This window comes from Galleria mellonella, unplaced genomic scaffold, assembly GCF_026898425.1.
Source record: "Galleria mellonella isolate WM207_F2 unplaced genomic scaffold, CSIRO_AGI_GalMel_v1 utg78, whole genome shotgun sequence".
Lineage (NCBI taxonomy): Eukaryota > Metazoa > Arthropoda > Insecta > Lepidoptera > Pyralidae > Galleria > Galleria mellonella.
In genome coordinates this window covers 460,863-484,713 of record NW_026442151.1, presented here as the reverse complement: position 1 = coordinate 484,713, position 23,851 = coordinate 460,863, and the positions used below count along the sequence as shown (strand labels likewise).

Here is a 23,851-nt window from a genome sequence, read left to right as displayed (position 1 = left end):
TGTAGTAATAAAAAAATTAATCATATTATTCTGCATCAACAATAATCTACAAATTTATATATAGTTAGGTAGTAATAGCACAAAGCAATTGATTTAAGACAGAGAATGCCATTTGAACGTGCAACTCTCTAAACCATTCGATATCGCAATCTTAAGAAATACTAACCAGATCGAGAATTGGTGCACCAATCGACAATGACGCGATAAAATAATTTAAAAAGAATAACTACTATATAGCGCTCATAATATAATTTTGATGTTGTTCATTTAATGATGAACGTGGACGAATGCGTTACGAATTTAAGTATAAAAATCATTTCTTTTTTAACTAAACCGACTTAAAATATATGAAATAAAATAAAAAAAAAAACATCAAAATGCGAAAATTAAACTAATTTTAAACTTTTAATTTGAATAACAAAATCTGTTTGAAGTCGATGCCAAACCCAAAGAGAACAAGAACAATAATATCTACCTAATGATGATATATACGAGCACCTTGTACAGCTTAAATTAATTTTATTTTAATAAGAACAATAGAAATATATAACATTTTTTTTAAGTTTCGTCTGTTTGTCTGTATGTTTATTTTTACATCACACAAAAACTACTGCACCAAATTAAAAGAGAGTTTCGCACTTCTATTTCTGAAGGCCTAACTTAATAAATCTGGTTTTTATTTTAATGCGCCATCTAGAAATGGTTACTTAACTTACTTCTCTAAAATCCATGCGTGCGAAGCTGCAAAACCTTGTCATAAATAAAATTATTTAACACTTACATATTTTAAGCAAGTTTTAAAAGAAGGAATTCATCCTGACACGCTAAAACGTAAATGGTCGTCTACAATGAGGTTTTGGAAGATTTTCATCCTGCGAAGGCTCAGGTTGTGGAATGTGCTTTCTACTTAGGTTTCTAAAGACTACAGTATGAGGTTCTTAAAAAAGGATATATTGAAGTTTCTTCAGGGTCGGTAACGCGCATGTTACACTAGGATTGCAGGCGTGCACAGGTAACAGTGTCCGTTTACCATTAGTGGGACAGTATACTTGTTTGACATCTTCGTAGTATAAAAAAAAGTAGGATCTCAATTCCTACTCTCGATTCTTTTTTATGATTACGTTTTTACAGCGCCAATCCTGAACCTGAATTTCAGCAATTCTGTTTATAATCGATACGGTTTTCTCAAGAGAGATTTTTTGCGGCGCGAAATATAAATACATTACTGTTGTTAATACTTTTGTACTTAATGTACATACTTTTTTTAAACATTTTAAAAAATCTACATATCTGATAACTATCATTTGTATACGAAAAAATTCCATCTGATCCAGTATTTCTAAAATGACGCAATCAAAATATTTAATAAGTGCATACAATGAGTATTAAAATGAAATGAACGCAAGTAACCCCTCCTGATCGTTCTGATAAAATTCCAAATTATAAATCTAAATTCAATAGACGTGTTTCCTACGCGCTCCGTTTAAGATCAGCATCGCAATGCATCGTATCCAGAATATTTAATTACTAATAACACCGACCAATTCTTCGAAATCGAAAAACCAATTATCGTACTTTATTTAAAAAAATCAGTTACGTTACTAACTATATAAAACCTTAAGTTAATTCTTGAACGCAGCTTTCATTTGTCGATTCAATATTTAATTGCATATCATAAAATATAATATTAAAGCATACGAGTACATTAAATTATATTTTTTTTTTGATGGGTGAAAATGGTATGGTAACCCCGCCTGCGCTAACGGGATACGCTGGCGGAGCACCAGTGAAGGGTGATAGATGAGAATGAAAACAAGCCAGTTAGCCCATCATGATGAATTCATCAGGAAATAAGCATGATAGTTTCCAGGGGGAACTGGTTGGGTATATTGCTAGCAATGGGATTCTCAGTCTCCATTACTAACAATCCCTTTCCCCCCATTAAATTATATTAATATCTAACAATTTACAGACAAGACAATTACAGACAATATAAACAGAACCTAACTATATTATAATATATAATAAGACTATAATAAGTAAAATTATAAATTGTGTGAATGAAGTTAAAATAAACTTAATAAAGTAAAATTTATTGTAGCAAAAATCTTCGTTAAATGTTACAAAATTATTAGGAGCACGACCCAGAATTAAACTATTATCCAATGCAAAAAATATCAAAATCATTTCATAATGAATGAAGATATACTCAATAATATAGAAGAGACGAATGTCTTCTCCGTTTAGAAATTTCCAAAAATTTGAAACGCTAACTCGATTTAATCCACATATTAGTAAGTGTATGTATGTTTATGAAAAAATAGGTAAAATATTTAATTGTATTGGTATATAAATAGATATTTCTACATTATATAATATACTTCTATGTTATCCTATATTATTATATAAGGTACTATCTATATATTCTTTTTCCAAAATTTACTTATAAATTGTTTTATTTTTAAAGTACCTACCTTAATTTTGTGATGAACTACTATTGTACCTACCTCATATATAAACATACGTAAACTGAATACTGAATCTTACCTTTTAATAATGATTAAGTAATACATTTTACGACCACGATAAATGAAGTTCGCTTCCAATTTAAACTAGAAATAATTGACTTCTAACCGATCAAGATAATAATAAACGATTTTCTCGACAAAGACCTCGGGGAATTTAATATTGGATAAAAAGCACAAAATAATGAAAATGATCTTCATCACTATTATGTCGGAAACTTAACGAGCCGGTTGTGTTGCCAGGTTAGTTTATGGTTTGATAAAATGGTTCTAGCATCGTATACTGCAAATCTCTCAAATCATACATATAAATTCAATATCATGACAAAACTCTGATACATTTTATAAAGTTAGCTTTTTAATAAATAATAAGCTAACTTTCTATTAGGCATTTAATATTAATTGCATTTAATGAATTATTTGTTTCAGAATTCCTCACATTGATTTCGATACAGTCATCGATTCGTAAATATTATACGACTAGATTAATATTATCACTAGCTGTGTTTACGACTTTATCCGCGTTTCTACTCATAAAATAAAACGCTAGTTTTTAAGTGGAATTAATGCCTATGAAATCAGAACGAGTTTAGACATTTCTTAAAATGACTAGTGTTTCGTTAAATATTTCATGCGTCTCTAGCTTATTTTCTAAGTTTATCGATAAATAAAGCCAATTAACAACTGCAAGAGTATGATTCAATAACATGAATAACAACCACAGTTATTTAATTAAAGGAAACTAAAAATATTTCAAACACGTAGATAGATAGATAGATACTCTTTATTGTTTCCTCCAAAATACCAATTCAACAACATATTAGCCGTTAACTGTCCTCTGCTGGACAGAGGCCTCCCTCTATTGAGGGCTTTTGCTAGTAGTTGGATTAGCAACCGCAGCAAGGCTTTTGGTAATGTTGTAAGGGGGACGCTGCTGCCCATCCATCGACCTTTAAGTTCCCTTAATCGCCTCCTAATACACCCACAGGAATGAAAGGTGTAACCCATTCTATGACCACACGGCAATGTATGTAACACAAGATCAATTATAAGCTACTGAATTACAACTTCTCAGGTTCAGTCCAACATTGACTGAAGATTTAATCAATTAATCCAATTCAAATGAGCAGCATTCGAAAAGTTACGCTACATCTTCACATCTGAAGCACCTTATACTTTGATAAAAAGAAATATGCGACGTTACCAGTGGTCACATAACTGAGTAGAGTTTCATTATAATGAATTTTATATCTACTTATTATATTTTTAGTTATAATCTACAGAAAACAGTTAGCATTTTATTCGAAAAATATAAATTACAAGTACTATTTATTTAATTATACATTTAATTTATTATAATTGGATATACAATTACATACGTGATAAAATTAATGAGAACCAGGGGAGATAGCGTAGAGATCGAATTGATAGGTTATAATTATATTATCATCAATGGCACTATTATTTTTACTAAAATTTTCCCTTTCCCTTCCTTCGATGATTATGATTAATCCTAAAATATACTAGTATATTCATACCTGAGTTTATATTTGACTCAAAACTACAACAACCAAAACAAGGCCAGTAAAACCTAGCTACTTCTGTGACGGTTAACTATCTACTTGGACAATTAATTTGTACTATTTTAATTGCTTTATTTGTATTTATTTATTTAAGAACAACCACTTAAAAGAAGTATTTGAAAATGTTGCTTTAATTAAGAGCCACTACAACATGCATTCATATACATTGATATTCTCGTATATATACACACAATGTATACGTAAGCCTTAGATTATATAGTTACAGCGTTGAGAGTCATAAACGTGTCAATCATATCAACATTTTTAAATTAAGACAAAACGCGCTATTTATTCAGTGTTGCAAGTATTTAAATTAAAAATATTTCACACTAAGTCGATTTTTTAAATTGGAATTGGGAACTATTTCTTCTAATATTATATAAATATACATTACGGTTAGCAACCGCAGTTAAATCTTGGAGATGTTTTAAGAGGGATATTGCTGTCCATCTTTCGACCATTAAGCTCCTTTAGTCGCTTCTTACAACACTTACAGGAAAAGAAGAGTTGGCCAATTCTATTCCAGGACCACACGGCACAACATATGTTCATATTGCTTACAAATTAATATATTATGTTTCGGTTTGAAGGGTGGGATATGGCGTGAATTTACAGGGTACAGAGGAATAACACCTGAATCCTCAGGAATAGTATCGCATGGGGGTATCATGGGCGAAACAGTATACTCTGTTATATCCATGGTACTGCTCATGTCTATAGGCGACGGTTACCGCTTTCCATCAGGTGGGCCGTCAGCTTGTTTGCCATTCTAAGTTGTATAAAAAAAAATACATGTAATAATTAAAATGACAGCCATTTTCAATCAAATTTTGCTTTATGTTTATTTTTCAACTAGCTATCGCCCGCGACTACTTGACTGGGCTATATTTACTGACCGCGGTAAAAAGTAACCTCCATTCCATATAGTACGGATTGTGGCCACCCATCCTACTTTGAACCAGGGCTAAGGTTGCTTAACTTGCATTAGCGCTATGACCTCTAAGCAATCACTCACTCCTCATTATATTATAATACTTAAATGATATGATAGGTTATATTATAGCATTTTATATATGAGTGTTTAGATTGGTATAACTTTTTTATTTATAAATAGATTGAAATAAAACAAACACTACATATTAAGTGGAGCAAACCGCAACAAACTAATAAAAACCACATTTACATTGGTTAAGCTATTTCTGAGATTAACATGCACAAACGTGCAAACAAACACAAAAATTCTAAATCATTGTTTTGGATTCTTTTGCGTTCATAAAGCCCCCCTATAATAGTTTTTTTCTTATATATGTTCCATGTATAGACAGCGATCAGTTACGATTTTATTATATGACTTATGATAACACTGTTCAGGCAACATGGATGAAAAATTAAGCTGTTTTTAGTGAAGACACTATCTATATAATCTAAGACACAAATATAGTTAAATATACAATGTATGTGTATATTTAACTATAAGATTGAAAAAATTAATAACAGACGTATACAACAATAGCATTATACCTACAATATATTGTTTAACTCCAGTAATAAATTAAATATAATGATGAAACCAATATACAATGACAAATTTTACTTACTTCTCAGTATTTAAGAGCATGTTACATATTTGTTTTCTAATTATTTCTATTATTCGTGAATTGCCGTATCCCATGAAGAATAGATATACAGAATAGAATTTCGTGAAAGCTTCCTGATTTCTTGGTATGTAACTCGTCTATTGTGTTGGATCAAATTTTTAGCACGTTTTCACGTAGCACGTTTTCTTCCGTAACAGCTGTCAAAGGGCGAACACTTTTTTCTTCATCCCCCAAAGTTATTCATTATACCAACGATACATGGTTGCCTTAGAAGCGCCTTCATCCATGAATGTCATTTGTAGTCTATGGTACGATTCGTCCGATTTCAGGCGACACTTAAAATCGTAAAAAATCATAGCGCGAAAATGTTCTCGACGCAAATGCATTTTTCAATGAGACACGGTAATTTTAATTAGCTCGCAAAAAAGCTGGAGGGAAGTTTTGACTTTAGAACGTACATAAAAAACTTTTTCTCGCAATACTTTCTGAGTAACCTGATATATATAAATGATAATTTATGTTTTTAATTCTCATTCATAGGTATAAATATTATTATTTATACTAGATTTATGTAGAAGACAGACAGTGAAGTTTTTGTACTTACCCAATTTCGATAAATAACTGAAAGATAATGGCAAAATAAATGTACATGTAATGTGGTATTTTGTTGGTTTTTTATAATCTAATGATATGTAAACGTGTATGATATCATTATTAGGCTTCCATCAGCACACAAAAAAAAGAAATGGGACGATCTTCGACGTAATGTATTATCTGTGGCAATAGGAGGCATAAAATTGCTTATTTACTATAAATTATTATAAAAATCAAAATTATAATCGTCGTCGCTCGTTTTTATTCGCGTACAATAAATACATTATTTTTTATTTGTTTTTATATAAAACTCGCAATCCGCTCCTACTTCACTCGGATAAATAAAGAGAAAGATAAATTATTATGGTGTTTTATATTAGCTTCAATATGCAAATTTTTGATACTTTGGGTTATGTTATTGTAATTTTCTTTTTAATATTATATAGCTTATTATCTATATTTATATATAATAATTAAATAATATATTTAATTAAATAATTATATAATATATTTATAAAAAATAATTTAAAATCAGTTGTGTACTTTTTGAGTTCATCCATTACAAACAAATGCCGGATATGCCCCGGCATAGAACGGGCCACCCCTTCCTTTCCCGTGGATGTCGTAAGAGCCGACTAAGGGAGAGCGAGGTATGTGCAGCAGCGTCCCTCTTAAAACATCTGTAAAAGCCTAACTGCAGTTGCCAAGCGTGGCAACTATTGGCCAAACTCCCCTTATGGGGAAGGCTTATGTCCAACAGTGGACAGTTAACGGCTGAAATAATAATAATTACAAACAACATATATATATAACAACATATAGATAAACAAGAGATAAACCTAACTGATTCTAAGATTGACCTTTTATTCAGCGTTCTTTAGTCTTTTAAAGCCTGCGCACACAATGTAAAATCCTTGTCGTAGATATAAGCTATCAAAATACTACTTCTAAAAATTGTATGACATTTTTCTTATTTAAACAGTAGAAACAGAAGGGCAATTTTTTCGTGCTTAACTTTGTAGTTACATGGTAAAACGACACCATGGAAAATTGATATATCGACTTGGAGAAAAAGTAATAAATATTTGGGTAAAAACTAAAAGTAGCTTCTGACAACCCGTCTACGAAATCTACAGTCTATTTTATTTAATTACATATACAAAACTGCACCTAGTTTAAACACACAAAAATATTTATATATACTTAATTATATATATTTATTAACATATTTAATTATGCAACTATAAATAAACTACTACTATTATACTATATAATATATACTATTCTAATAGTCCCTAAGTACCATCAATTTATCTAATTAACTCGTAGTGGACTCCAAAACAACACTAAATTAAGTTCATTAAATACGTATATATATATATATATATATATATATATATATATATATATATATTATTATATATATATATATATATATATATATATATATATATATATATATATATATATGTATAACAACTTAATTTTAATTATCACAAAACCCATATAAAAATATTATGTTTTGTTTATAGCGACCAGAAAACATCGAGTCGCCTCTGTCAGTTCCTCGTGACACGAAGACTGTGTACGCTATGAATGATCAGGTTGGTAAAACCTATTACTACCTATATTATAAATCATTAAAACTTATATTGTAACTGAAACGTTTTTATATATACATATATAAGTGTGACTAACTATTCACTGGAATTAAAACTCATGTAGCTACCTAAGTTATTTCTGAATCAATCAAACGAATCATGAAATAATTACGATTCGATGCCTTCGTATGCTTTCATCATAGAGCATAGGTTTTTCGCGTTTAGATTAATTTCGACTACCACGCAGGTGGTAACATCCAAACATTAAGCCTATCCTGTAATACAAATGTAATTAGATGGCCAATGTACACTAAATGTGTATGTATATTGTACCTGCTTAACAATATGAAACAAATTACAATATCAAAGTAATAATATATAATTTATAACATACTTTAGATTTTCTAAAAAAACACAACATTGAACGTATAAAAAAATAAGTTGATACTACTATGATTTTAATACTTTGTTCCAGACATTTCATACACCATCATTCGGCGACGAAGAGTTCGACATTCCCCTTATGCATGGCCAGCATGCAACACCTGCAGGAGTGCAAAACTCACATATTCCATACACTCAGTTGCACCATACTGCTCCTCAGGTTTGTAATCTATTAAATGATTGTAATGTAATGAATTGCTAAATGTGTTGCTAAGCGAAAAGCTCAAGAACAGCTGAATTCAATCAGCCTTTTTTTTTTCTAATATTTATAAAATATTAAGTAAGATTCTTATGAAGAGATAATTAAAGATTCTGACCCATAAAAAAAACCTATTTCAATTGTGACAAAATCGTTTATATTGATTTAAAAACTAAATTACTGAACTGATTTGGATAAAATTTCTATGTGACCTATCTGTAAGTGTATCCTTTTTGATACATAAAAAATCCAAATAATCAAAAGATCTAACGGAATTATGGGATAAGAAACATAAAACAATACAACTGAATTGAGAGCCTCCTTCTTTTTGAAGTCTGTTGCAGAAAGTGCAAGAAATGCCTGGAAAAACATTGAATCCCTATTTTTCTTTTTCCCTTACAAACTACCTACCAATTCAAACATTTCAATCAAATATTAACATTATGTTATTTACTTTAACTTTAGATATAGGATAATTTTATCTAGATAAGATAGAATGGGTCCGGTAGTTAGCGATAAAACAACGGAAGCAAAACTTTTACCGGTTCAGCTAGTAATATATTCAAAAATCAGTCAGGTACGAGTTAAATTCCTACACCGAGAATTTTATACTACTTTGATGGCAAACAAGCATACGGCCCGTCTGATGTTAAACGGAGTTATCGTAGCCTATGGACGCCTGTAACACCAGGGATGCCACACGCGCGTTGCCAAATTTTATAAATATACAGATTCTGTAAATAATATATTTATTATATATAAATATGAAATAAAATTACATTTATTGCATTTCTCATTTAAGTAGACACCTAATAGTTACTATTATTGAAACTATAATTTAAATTTCTTATATTATTATTTTTTTATATTATATTTCGGGCCATAATTGTGGCTAAAAACTGACCCGCACAACTAAATTTATTTTTGGAGATTTTATTGATAATTTCTTGAAAACGACAACTAGTTGTATAAACTGTAATTATTTTAGATATTTTTTTTTTCTCACATTTTTTAACATAACGTCTCTTAGACTACGCAGTACAAAAATAAATATAAATCAGTTCTAAAATTCACAAATAAAGCCATTTCATATGATACCCTATTTGAAAATAGTAGTAAATTTATTTTAAAATTTTAAGTACCCCTCTAGGACTCCCTAGCAATGAAATTTTGCATTTTATTATGTGTGGGCTAACAACATGTAAAACTTTTCCAAATTTTAAATCGATAGCATGAGTAACTATAATATAATGCTGTGACAGACGGACGGACAAAGTCGCTCCGTAAGGGTTCCTTTGTACTTTGTTCGCACGGAACCCTACTAGAGTTAATCATTATAAAATAATGTTGGAAGCGAATGATCCAGTACTATTTGAAATCAAACATCTATCGTGGTGAAACAAGAATTCTTAATTATTGCTACTTGTCAGACACATATATCGACTATTTTAGTCACATATACAGTTTGTAAATACAATATATAATATTAAAACAAATCATTTCCCGTTAAAATACTTACAAAAATTCTATAACAAAAGTTTTAACTGGAAATGGTTCATGAATTTAATAAGATAGTCAACAACCCCTTATCACTAAACTACTTGTTTAGTGATAAGGTATTGTGGACTATCACTATGTAAAATAAATTAAATAGAAAACTTTTTAATTTATTATACGTAGTAATTACTATGTGTCAATAATCTTTTAGTAATGTTAGTAATGGAGATTAATTGTCTCCATTACTTACAAAATATTTATAGTCAGATCGACCATCACGTGGTCCTGGGATTAGTGCATTGTTAGTAATGAACTCAAATACGGTCGTAATGGGGCCACTTTTACGAGAATACTAAATACACAATGGGTCAATGGATTTGTAGTCTAATATATGGTAATATAATAATAGTAATATATGGTTATGTCTACTGAAGACGAAGATTATAATAGAAAGGATATATGGAAGACGAAGCTCATTAACCAATGTGTTGCCGGTAGAGTTTTCTTGAGTGATAAAATCCAAAATCAGAATATTTGCAGAAGAACAAAAGTGACCAATATGGGCTATATATATATATATATATATATATATATATATATATATATATGAAGGATAAGTAGCTGAAGTGGCAATAGACTGGTCATATAGCTCGAGGAACCGATAACCGATGGAAAAGAAAGGTTCTTGAGTGACGACTCCATACAGACAAACACAATGTAAAGCGACCCAAACTAGATGCAGTGACGACCTTAAATGCATTGCAGGGTGTCAATAGATGCAAGTGGCTCAGGACCGTTCTTATGGCACTTTATGAAGAAAGCCTATGTTTAGCAGTGGACAGATTACGACTGATATGATGATGATGATAATAATATGATCAAATGGTTTAATTATGTTCTCTCATTTTTTTACACCGTGCGACCCCGGCATAGAATGGACCAACCCTTTTCCATGAGCGTAACTTAATGTTCAAAGAATGGGTGGCAGTATCGGCAGAAGAAAATGATGATGTCCTTTTTAATAAGTGAAAACGAATCTGTAAGCCCGCTTGCTCTATCGGTATGTACTGACAGGGTACCAGTGAGGAATGATAGGTGAGAATGAAGCAGATCAGTTGGCCCATCGTAAGGAATTCAAATATACTTACCCGTGAGAATCCACCTGATGGGGCACATTACTAACGATAAAGTTGTTAGACCCCATTACTAACCCCCCTTTCCCCCATGGCTCTCATGTCGGTTTTTTATTACGATTCAAGATATTAAAATAAAATGTTAAAATTATGATAGATACAAGTAGGTACTTACGATACAAATATAGAGTTATTGACTTTCATTGCTCTCTATTGCCAATAATAAAAAAATTGTTTACCATACATTATAGTTACATTTTTTATTTTATAACAAATTGATACTTAGATGTTATTTGATTTCGTAGACAATGACACCAAATATAGTTACTCAATGGCACAATGGAATCCGGTGCCGTCCTACATTTTAAATTGATTTTTATTGAAATTAAATTGCCTGTCAATGTTCCATTTAATGTTACAGTAAAAAGGTATCTACAGATTTATAACATTAACTTATTCATAAAATTAAAGCATCCTACAAACCTATTTTAATTATTATTGTGTTTTGTCAAAGCCCTTCAAATTAAGTAATTAATACAATAGAAAAAAAATCAATGGCTTAAATAGATTTATGAGAAGTCTAAAGTTTTTATGAATAACAGGGTTATTTTGTTCAATGGATGATAATGGAATGGTAATCCCGCTTGCGCTAACGGCGGTATATACGCTGGCGGGATACCAGTGAGGGGTAATAAGTGAGTATGAAAGAGCAGATCAGTTAGCCCATCGTGATGAATACACCTGGAATTCAGCACGATGGTTTCCAGGGGGAACCGCATGGAGGTCGACCTGATAGAGTATATAGCTAGCAATAGGACTGACAGTCCGCATAACTAACAATCCCTTTCTCCCCTAAATAACAGGGTTTTTTAATGAGTGAAAATGGCATGACTACCCCGCCTGCGCTATTGGTACACACCGGCGGGGCTACAGTGAGAGGTGATAGGTAATAGGAGGATGAAAAGGCAGGTCAGTTAGTCCATCGTGATGAATTCAACGATAAATTAGTTACGATAGTTTCCAGGGGGAACCGCGTGGTGGTCGACCTGATAGGGTCTATTGATAGCAATGGGGACTAACCTCCCCATTACTAACAATCCCTTCACGAACACTAAACCAGAAAGAACCAGAAAAAATTAAAGCTCTTGAAATGTGGTGCTGTGGAAGGATGAAAAAAATTAACTGGAAAGATCGAATTAGTAAAGAGGACTTTCTACTTAGGATTAAGTACATTAGGCAGATCAAGGAAAAAGTATTGAGTGGTATTAAAAGGTAAAGATACTAGCTAAAAATCGTAGTAAATGACAAAAATTCTACCGACAACAACACAGATCTTAAATAGGAACTGCTTAAAAATATTACTTTAAAAATTTGCAACATTTTAAGTTAAAGGTTGAAAATCAGTATTTGTGTATATGTCAACAATAAAATTCTGTTTCTTATATAGTATTACGATTAATTAAGTAATAATTTCCCATATGTAAATATTTCTAATAACCCGCATAAAATTAAAATGTCTCACACTTCAATTAATTCTGACACCAATACATGTTTCAAATCTACAAAGATTCTACATTTCGTATTCAAAGAAATCGATCAAATAAAAAAAATCTAAATAGCCGCCATTTTTAGTGGCATTATCCAACCAAATTTATAGTACACATGGATTCACCTAAGAACAAGGTATTACATATAAGAAATGTTAAAATATAAACAGTAAATCATATGGTTGCCTCCTTTTTTCTTATGCTAATATTATTAGCAAAAAAAATGGCGTGAGATATACTATCAATTACTTTTTTTCTTGATTCGTAGTAGACTAGAAATGAATGAAAGGAAGAATATGTTTTATATGTCAATTATTTGACAATAACAAATTTTACATTACTGAATTATATAGTCGACACAGTTTATATAGAAAGTATGCAAGCAGATTGTATCTGGATTTGGTAGGGTTATACGGTCGTATAACATTTTCTATACACTAGCCTGCTATGACTTGAGAAAATAAGCAACTAATATCTATCGTCCTCTTTTTACTAATTATATTTGCATAAAAGGATAGGAGGCAACCATATGATTGGGGGGAAAGGGATTGTTAGTAATGGAGACTGAGAGTCCCTTTGCTAGCAATCGCGCCTCCCCCCTCCTCCTCGCGGTTCCCCCCGGAAACTATTATAGTTAATTCCTGATGAATTCATCATGATGGACTAACAGGCCTGTTTTCATTCTCATCTATCACACTTTACTGGCTATCACACTTTACTGGTGCTCCGCCAGCGTATCCCGTTAGCGCAGGCGGGATTACCATTCCATTTTCACCCATAAAAGAAAACCATATGATTTACAGTTTTTATTTTATCATTCCTTCTATGTATTTTCTTGTTCTTAGGGATCCACAAATATCAATATTCAGCCATTACTTCAAAATTTTACTAATTTTTAAAACAATATGAAAGACTTACGAAGTTCTGTCTACCGCATTCTTTAACTACGCATTATTCTTACTAAATAAATAAATAATAATAAAGATAAGTTAAATATTATAAAAGATTATTGAATCCTTAATAATACTCTAAGTTACGACCTTCACCTATTTACCTTAAAGTAATAATTTCTAATCTGGTATCCCTGTCACATACACTTGACCCGCTTTCAAAGCATTTGTATTAAGATACTTAACCGATATAGTCTAAGGTGGTGGTACGACCAAAAAACAATACTCTATTTTTTAAAGTTTATTTAATATACTAAACATTAGATAAAGTCTCACTATTCCAACAGGCCGTTACATTCGTACCGACTCATAAATGAACACAGATTAACACCTACTCATCAAATATTTTAGCAATTAACAGAACCCAGTATAGTAAATGTATAAAATTAGAAAAATAGTAAAATGATAAAAATTAATACTCGCATGATTTCAAATTCATTCGAATAATTGGAATGAATTGACCAGTCGAATAATAATAGTCGTATTAGTTAATTCGCATATCGTTCGCTACTGTCAATGTCAATCATGTTTTGTATGCTTCAGTATGTTATATAGTTACTATATTTGTTTGTTTTTGTTCTTTCTAAAACTTTAGAAATATTTTTCTACTTATATTATTGTGTTCTGTGTTTTACTTCCTATTTATGCACATATTGATATCGGTTAGTTACCTAAAATCTTTATGACCATTAACACAAAATTTTAATGTACACGATAACCTAAATCAATATTTACCCAATAATAATAATAAAGTACTTATAGAAACAATCAAACGGTAGATATCTAAATAAAACAAAATAATAGTTGTATAATACTAAAAAGGTAAATTTTGACTTCTAGTAAGTATAATTTAAAGAAACATGCTAAAGCAGCTTTGCTAAAAATTTCTTTTACATGATTGTATATAATATCCTATAAAATTATATTAACATCTGTATTTATTTATACACGTTTCACAAACAAAAATCTTGAATCCTATTTCAAACTTTAAAATATAGCTATTAGACAAGTTTAATGAAAGTAAACAAATAGGTACCTGGGTAGTATTGTTTGAGAACTGATAATATTTTTTTTTTAGTAAATTGTACCTATGTATTTACTTATTATTGCCATCAAATTGCTAACCAGTTATAATAAACTGTTAAACAAATACAAAATAATGTGTGATATATATTATTTGTCTTAACTGTAACTATTGTATGCAACAGTGGATCACCATTTAATTCAATTTTAAATAGTATTTGTAATAAAATTTAATAATAATTTTGTATAACTAGTTATCTTTTTTTTTTATTTAAGTATTAATATCTACAACTTCTATATTGTTAATTTTCTTATAAGAGTATTTTACCGATTAAAAACTTGTTTGTCATGTGTCAATTTTTAAACCAATTTAGATCCTGCAGAATTTCTGTGTAGCAGAATGATGCTGTGAAAACGAAACTTATCTAAATTTGATTGGATAAAATTTTTCATAATATCATACTATATAAATTTTAAAAACTTATATTTTTCTATAATATGATTAAGAATGGTAAACAAGCAAAACCCATTATTGGAAATATGAAACCATTACCTATAAACTTAATGTATTACATTTTTTTCAATGGATTATCCTGGATAGTAGATCTCCTCTATGATCTATATGAGTATATAGATAGATACACTGGTGGGGCACCAATGAGAAATGAAAGGTGAGGATGAGAGCAAGGCAGTTGGCCAATATTGATGAATTCATAAGAAATTAACTGTAATAGCTTCCAGTGGAGACTGTGTGTAGGACGACCTGCTAGGTATAGTAGTAGTAGTATAGTATATTACTAGTAATGAGGACTAGCAGCCCCATTTCCCTTTTCTCTCCTATTACCTATATTGACAATGACAAAGGTAGCAATCTTATTTATTTATTTATTTTTTGAGGTAAAACTTGCTGAGGAGCACCAAGTAAGCAAGACCATTCCTGCATAATAGTATTTAAAAGCTTTTTGTACAATAATGTAATTGACACTAATAGTTTCAGTGCTTGTTACTTGACATGATGAAATGTAAACTTGTATAGTCTATTTCAATACATCTTAATGAAAATGTACACAAATTTCATTGAAATTGTCCCAGAAATACTAGCTAAATTAAATTACTGACAAATAGAATATATTTGTCAATAATTTATTTTAGCTATATAAGAGATAAGTACAACAATAAATATAACGATACAATTGTATAAGTACAGTAAGGCAGTCTTATTGCTAAGAACAATCTTTTCAAAACAACCTTAGTGTCGTGGACTAATTTGTCATAGTCATAGAATACTGACGGATCTTTATATGTAATATTTGTCAGATCCGTCAGTATTCTACGACTATGACGAATTATTGTACAAGTAAGTATGATAATATTATATAATTAAGAAAGTTAACAGGTCATTGTTCAACAGGTTGGCATGATGAATCCGGCCCAAGACGGTTTGGCACCACCTGGTGGTGCTCCTTCCTACCAACAACCTCTCTACTTGCAAGAACCCCATACGCCAGTTACCTCTCATAGGTATCATTTTACTCTTTTTTTTTCAATAATTTTAAATTGTTATATATGCTTTATTCTAAGCAACAATATAATTAAATTTATTGACAATATTAGATGTCATATGTTTTAAATAATGGGCTTATTGTGATTTTTATATCTGAATATTTATACTAATAAAATAAAAGTTCTAGTGGTGCTGGTGCCCCGGCTGGTAACTACATCATTCAGCAACAGCCGGGTGGACAACAACGGCTACTAATGATGCAGCCAACACAAGTGATGAGTGGGCCACCCACTCCCAGTACTCCCACACAGCCCTCAGGACCTGTGTATGGATCCCCACAAAGAGCTTCGCCACCTGGCACTACAAGTGATGATTCTGATGATAGTGTGCCTTCTCATCATTCCCAGGTATATAATAGTTACTATTCATACTAACATTAGCTTGTTGTAGCATTATTTCTATAAATTTCCAATTGTACAAAATAAAATAATAAACAAAATATTTCACAATTATTTATTTATTTATTTAATACTTTATTGTACACATTAGTTATAAAAATATGACAGAGGTAAACAAAAGTACAAAGGCAAAAATACAATTATTGATACAAAATAATTTTGGAGTATAAATATATGCATCACTTTGTTTATTGTAAAGCTTTTTAATAGTGCTTTTAAAAACTGCTTATAAATTCTAATATATATTACTCCATTGAAATAAATCATGTATGTTAGTCATATCATTATATAACATGGTATATTTTTAACTGTGGTATATCTTACATTTGGCTAATTTCTTTTCGCATTTTATTTTAATTATCTGGTAAATAATTAATATCGTCTTGTAAATGAGAGACTGTGGTGAGCCATTAATGTACTACCTCGATTTATAGACCGCCGAAGTCGTGAGTTAATCTAAAATTCTGACTAATTCTCCGGTGATGGAATACACCGATAACAAATCGAATTACACCAAGTAACGATGGCAGTCTCGCTCCCATTAACGTTAGGTCCTTGGACACTTGGAAAAACGTAGTCATGTCGAGTGTTACATCCACTACAGTGGTATCAGTCCGCAAATTCGTAAGAAATTCTTTAGAGAGTATGATCGTGAACATATTTATTATTTTGTATTATCTTGTGAATCAAAGAATCCATTGGTTAAAAATGTTAATAACAGTTAATAACTAAAAATATTTATTTTTAAATGACATCTTTTCTAAATTAATTCTCATTAAAGTACAAATTGAGTTTTTCTATTTTATATATCTAAAAGTCATACTATTCCACAAAAAATCTACTGCTATCCTTATAAAAGTAACATGGGACCAAGAAAGCAACATATTTACGATTAAAACAAATGTAGATTTGTTTAAGATATCACGTAAACTAAACAGAAAAATTATAGTGAGGCTATTACCTCATTTTAAAGTTTGAAGACTCAATATTAAAAATGATTCATTCATATGTATAATCATTTCAAACTAATATATATATATATATATATATATATATATATATATATATATATATATATATATATATATATATAAATCATTGTTTGTATAATGCTATTTTACTGCGGCCGCCCAATTTTTTTATATAAACCTACGTAAAGTACCTACCTAAATTATTTAGTGTGAATATAGTTCATTGGTATTTTATTTCATTGTTTCATACACTTAATTTTATCAATCGGTAGAATATAATTATAAAAAATTAATGAATTGGTTGTTTGTTGGTAGTTGCCTGGTGATGCGGAAAGCCTTCTGCCTATCCATTATTGCTCAGCGAGCCGGCAGCAACAAACTACGCTTCATCAGGTATAGGCAAATTTTATCACTTTATACATAACTAGTTTCTCATCTATCACCAATGAACTATATTTATAAATAAGTACAATAATATCATATACAACTTTTTTATTTATTATTATTTGATATGAATCATAATAGAAAATAAGAATTAGTTTCCGTTACAACATTGTTTTAAAATTAAATTATTGCATTAATTTATTCATTAATGCATTTTAAACTTTAGCCATAAACTCATCCAGTTTGAGTTTGATTTCAAAAATAAATTAGGTGTGTAGTTAATAAAATTTTGTTATATATTATGCCAATTATTTTATAATAAAAATAGCACTTAAAATTAATATTTAAATTGCACAGATGGGTGTAAGCAACATGGGTGTAAAAAGATCATCACCAGAACCAATGGATAATGGAGTAAATCGTGGTCAAATGCAGAAAAAGCCCAAAGTGCAGAAAAAAAAGAAAAAAAGAGATCCTAATGAGCCACAAAAGTATGTCACACAGAGATATATTACAATAAACACTACTTAATGTTAATTATTATTCTTCTTGCTTATTCATATTATAAACCTTTACAGGCCTGTATCAGCTTATGCTCTGTTCTTTCGAGATACACAGGCGGCCATAAAAGGACAAAATCCCAATGCTAGTTTTGGAGAAGTGTCTAAAATTGTAGCTTCAATGTGGGATGGATTAGATTCTGAACATAAAAGTGTGAGTGGAAGAAATATTTTTTTTAATATACCTACTTATGTAAAAATCATATACTTTAATCATTTTTTTAATAAAACTTGGAATCTGTACTCAAATAAATGATGCATATTTTTCTCATAGGTTTATAAGCAGAAAACTGAAGTAGCGAAAAAAGAATACCTCAAAGCCCTTGCCGCTTATAGAGCTAGTTTAGTATCAAAGGTAAGTAAAATTTCATAATTTATCAAACCTGCATAATTATTCATTTATTTAATGACTAAGTACTTTATAATTATATAATTTCTTTAATTATATACAAAACCAATTAGAATTCAAAATCTAGAACTTATAATATGATAACCCGTATGATATTATTTGTTATAAGTAATTTCCTAGAATTTATAAATACGTAAGTATACACGAATGAACTTAGAATGAAAGTAAATGTAATACTACTACAACCAGAAAAACTATTCTACCCTCTTATTCCCTAAGAGGAAATAAGTGAACGATTCGCAAGCGATCGCTAATTGTAAAACAAAAGTATTATGTAACGTGATTGCTTCAAAGTCGTTAGATGGATAAAATACCTATACCACAGATTATATAAGCCTACATTATTCTGCGGCATACGGCACAATTTTGCGATCTAGTGAAACGATTCATTCATTTAATTTTTATTCACAGGTAATATCAACATTCTATTACTAACCGCTTTTACATTTTTTTTTCTTACAAAAATTCACTCCGGAAATGGTACTATTAGTATTTATAGTCATATTCGTTTACCTAACCAATACTCCGCCTACTGGCGGAGTATCGGTTAGGTATACAAATATACACACACCAAAAGAGTTACCATTCCATTTTCATCCCATAAAACCAATCGAGCATTTTGTAATAATATCTAAATAACGTTCTTACAGTAAATGTTTGTGCTTAATTCTCAATATGATAAATTTAAGATTTAAAGAAGATAAATAAAGATCGAGTGATAATATTTTGTTGCTACATTTGAAAAAAATATATAATTAAAATTAAACATAGTAAATTCTTCACATTCAAAATTTTTACATTTCCCATCATCCCTCAGGGTATGATGTTTAAATTTTTAAATATTTAGTATTTTAAATATATATTCCTAATTTCGTGTATAATATATTTTATATATGTGTAAGTATATTTGTTATTTATATATATATTTATTCGTTTATATATGTAATTTTAATATGTATGTATATAAATAATTATTAGTACCGCATTCGAATATTCGGACACTTCCCTATGGTTGACTGGAAGAATGCTTTAAGCAAATACGAATAACATAGTTTACTTTCATTGTTTTCTTTTTAAAATATGGTGTTTGCTTGTCGCTAACAATGTTTAATTGTCATGTCTTTAGTGATATGAATAAGAATTATCAAAATCGGTCTACACGAATGATATCTTAAACGCCACAAATAAATAAACAACATAGTTTGATTACCCTCCTTTAAGTCGCGACATAGACTAAATTAAACCTCTTACATTTTTGCCTTAAAGAGCGTGCTCGTCGCCCACTCTAAAATATATAATAATTATTATTCTGATAATGAATAAACGATATTTAACACTTTACACTAGAATCCTACATTTTCATTCGTTGCTTCTCGACTTGAATATTATTTTTTTATTTAGTTGGACCGCACTGCACGCGTCTCATATAAGTACTCTGTGCTAGCTGTCTTTCCTCCTGTCATTTGTCAAATTTACATTTTCTTTCTGTGTTTTGGCGGTCGGTTGCTGTTGATCGCTTACTTCTTAGGTTTTTATTTAAAAACAAGCTTTTAAGTTTTTATTATTTAATAAATTACATCCAAGACACTTTTCATTAGTAATTTACAATCAATAATTCGCTTTATAATAATTCTTACGTTACCGTTGTTAAAATGATCAATGAGCTTTTAGTGAGCTTTCGTAAGTTCATTTGTTTTAAGAAAAACCATACATTTTGTAATAAATATTCATATTTTGTGTTATTGTAGAGTTTTATCAATTATACTTAAATAGTCAATTCAATTTAATATCTACTTAAACTAAGGTATATTTTTTATTAACATAACCATACAATTCCTTTGTTTAAAACTGGTTTAATACATTTCAAATTATAATAGATAAGTGTATCTTTTACGTTTTGTTACGATTATGCGTAATATAATATTGTTATAACCAACAATTATTCTTATTTTTAGGGAGGTGAACAAGAAAACCAAGCAATTTATAATCACACTAATAATACTAACCCAACATATGGTAACTATTACCAAGGGCAAGCATATGGTAATGGTCATTCACCTCAGAACTACGTTCCAAACCAAGCTCCACAAGGGTACTCACCACAAAACTATTCTGGTGCACAACAACAACCTACTTATCAAGGGCAGTCAGCCCAATACCCTTCTAATCCCCAGCAATCACCCCAGAGTTACCAAGGAAATATGGCCCACACACCTCAGACATACCAAGTAATTTTTTTAAAGTTTTTCTATTTACTTAAATTTTTATATCTAATAATATAAATTATACAATAAATATACAAACATGAGCAATTTTATAAGTATTGATGATGCATTGTATTGCTATTCCATGAGTAGATGAAAGCAAATTTTAGAAGTTGCCTATTATTTTTCTATTATAAAACCTGACGAGTCTTTAACTATAAATACAATTATATTGTAAAAATCATCTTCTAATAATTATTGTAATCTAATTTGGCATGTTTCTTAAAATGTTCATTGTCCAGAATAAAAATTCTCCAGCCCACTATTTACAATATTTAGTTAAATTATTGAGAGGTAACACATAATCTTTTACTTTAATAATAATAATAAGGATTTATATGTTTGTGTATATTTATTAGATTTTTTTTATATATATTTCAATATCTCATTTTTCTCATATACTTATTACTGTCATACTAGATAGACTTAAGTAACTTAAATTTTTTAGCTTATTGTATCTGTTTTTTTAGGGAGTTACAGCACAGTCACCTCAAGGGTACCAAGTGAATTCAGCTACATCCCCACAGAATTGCCAACCTAATATAGGACAGTCACCAAGAAGCTACCAACCTGCGCAGTCTCCATCCAGTTACTCTGCAAGCTCAGCCTTATCACCTCCGGGCTACAGGCAGGTGCCTTCACAATCACCTCCAATGGGATCAGTCCATCCTGTTATGCAGTACCACCATTCTCAACAGGTATTTAAAGTCAATTTTAAAATAACATTAAAAAAAAATATATCTATTCCTATTATTATGAATACAAGGACAAATATGACATCATTGCAACAGAAGCAAAACTTAAAATGAACTCTATACCAAGCTGCCCAAGACTATAATAGTTAATGAATATACTCTTACACACATATAAAATATTTTAGTATATAATCTAAAATCTCATTTAATTAAACTCAGTTGAAAATTTTTAGTAACTAGTGTAACAACACTATGTTAAATTAGTATTATATTATATTTATGGATACTAAAATATTATTTTTATTGATAAATATAGATAAAATACCTATTGATAAACTATAATTATTCATCATTTTCCATTTATATATTATTGCCCTATAACATTATTCTCTGTTTGTCAAATTTATATATAAAATAAAAATATGTTTCTCCAGCAAATGCAACAAGCTCATCAACAAATGCAACAAGCTCATCAAGTGCAGCAGCATCAACAACAACAACAGCAACAACAACAGCAGCAGCAACAACAACAGCAACAGCAGCAGCAACAACAACAACAACAACAGCAGCAACAACAACAGCAGCAGCAGCAGCAACAACAACAGCAGCAGCAAAATCATTCAATACTAAAAAATGAGCAACTATCATCCAATAATAATGGCAATTCAGGCATGCCACAACAGTCACCAGATGTGAGTGCTGTTTATAATAAAATAGATAATATATATAAATCTATATAATATAAAATTATTTATAATCTATAAAGATTGAATCATTTTAAAGAATCCCTGGACTTATAAATCCTATCCAAATAATAACTAATATTAAAATTATTTCATTTGCAGCTGAATGACAATAGAAGTACACCTTCTTGTATTCGCCAAGGCTGTACTAACCCTGCCATAGCTAATAGTGAATGGGAAGATGAGTACTGCTCCAATGAATGTGTTGTCAGTCACTGCAGGTAAAATTTTGTTATGAATGATATATACTTTATAAGTAACTTATTGTAAAAGTATTAAACGAACAGTAATTTAATTTAAGATTTAATTAAATGTATATTTACCATTTTTATCTAACTACAAATTACCAAATATATGTAATATATACCAACATAGGAATCTTATGAAATTGTGTTTTGCAATTACTATAGTACCTTTATCCCTTCATTAATTATACTAATATCATTTTATTTGCAGATTACTAAATTTGTTATTAGCTAATTAATAGTATAACTATCAAAATATATTTTTTACCTTGCTAAATTTGTTTTATATACCTTCTAGGAAATTATATATTACTATAACCACAGTATAAAGAACTAATAGCTGCTTACACTGTGCTGATACTAATATTTTGTAGCATAGCAAGGGTGACAACAAATATTTCAGCAGATATTCCTTCAAATGAAGTGTACTGAATATTTCTGTAGTTGCAATCAATCCAATAATTGACATTTCAATGAAATCAATTCCATGTTTTTATATTCTGTTATGTGCATATGCTATAATGCATAGTTTAAGTTTTTGTGTTTGTGAAAAAAAAGAAGTGTTCACTGTATAAAAATAATAAAATACATCATTATTTATTTTCAGAGATGTCTTCAGTTCATGGGTGGCATCAAATAGTAACAACCAAATACAAAATTTTTCTGCAGTCAAGTAAAATATTATATGTACATATCATAATGTAATAAATTTTTCTTGTAAGTTATGTATGCAAATAGCAATATATAAATTTTAGAATAATTAATTTTCTTTCTTTATGATTATATAAGTAATATATATTCCCTATCAAATCATTAATTTCTTTTTCATTTATATTTTTAGAAGAAGTATTACCTGTTAATCCACTCAATTTTATTAAAATCCTTTATTGATAAACTATTAATTTAAAATACTAGTGATGATGA

At 29.8% G+C, this 23,851-nt stretch overlaps 1 protein-coding gene across 8 annotated transcripts in view; it reads left to right on the top strand.

Moving 5' to 3' along the window:
• Window positions 1–23,744, top strand: part of LOC113517247 (TOX high mobility group box family member 3-like) — a 36,195-nt gene extending 12,451 nt beyond the window's left edge. For 2 of the 8 annotated variants that reach the window (XM_031912376.2, XM_026901867.3), the window contains exons 2-14: window positions 7,833–7,904; window positions 8,377–8,505; window positions 16,106–16,215; window positions 16,380–16,605; window positions 17,943–18,020; window positions 18,369–18,502; window positions 18,590–18,725; window positions 18,846–18,926; window positions 20,936–21,208; window positions 21,715–21,942; window positions 22,374–22,631; window positions 22,785–22,903; window positions 23,535–23,744. In XM_031912376.2, coding sequence (XP_031768236.2) covers window positions 7,833–7,904; window positions 8,377–8,505; window positions 16,106–16,215; window positions 16,380–16,605; window positions 17,943–18,020; window positions 18,369–18,502; window positions 18,590–18,725; window positions 18,846–18,926; window positions 20,936–21,208; window positions 21,715–21,942; window positions 22,374–22,631; window positions 22,785–22,903; window positions 23,535–23,604 — 1,914 coding nt within the window. In that variant the 3' untranslated portion in view covers window positions 23,605–23,744. Of the gene's footprint in view, window positions 1–7,832; window positions 7,905–8,376; window positions 8,506–14,184; window positions 14,334–14,474; window positions 14,494–15,534; window positions 15,616–16,105; window positions 16,216–16,379; window positions 16,606–17,942; window positions 18,021–18,368; window positions 18,503–18,589; window positions 18,726–18,845; window positions 18,927–20,935; window positions 21,209–21,714; window positions 21,943–22,373; window positions 22,632–22,784; window positions 22,904–23,534 lie in introns of those variants that run through there. The other 6 variants (XM_031912377.2, XM_031912378.2, XM_031912379.2 and 3 more) reach the window with 6 other exon arrangements.
• The last annotated feature ends 107 nt before the right edge of the window (window positions 23,745–23,851 follow it).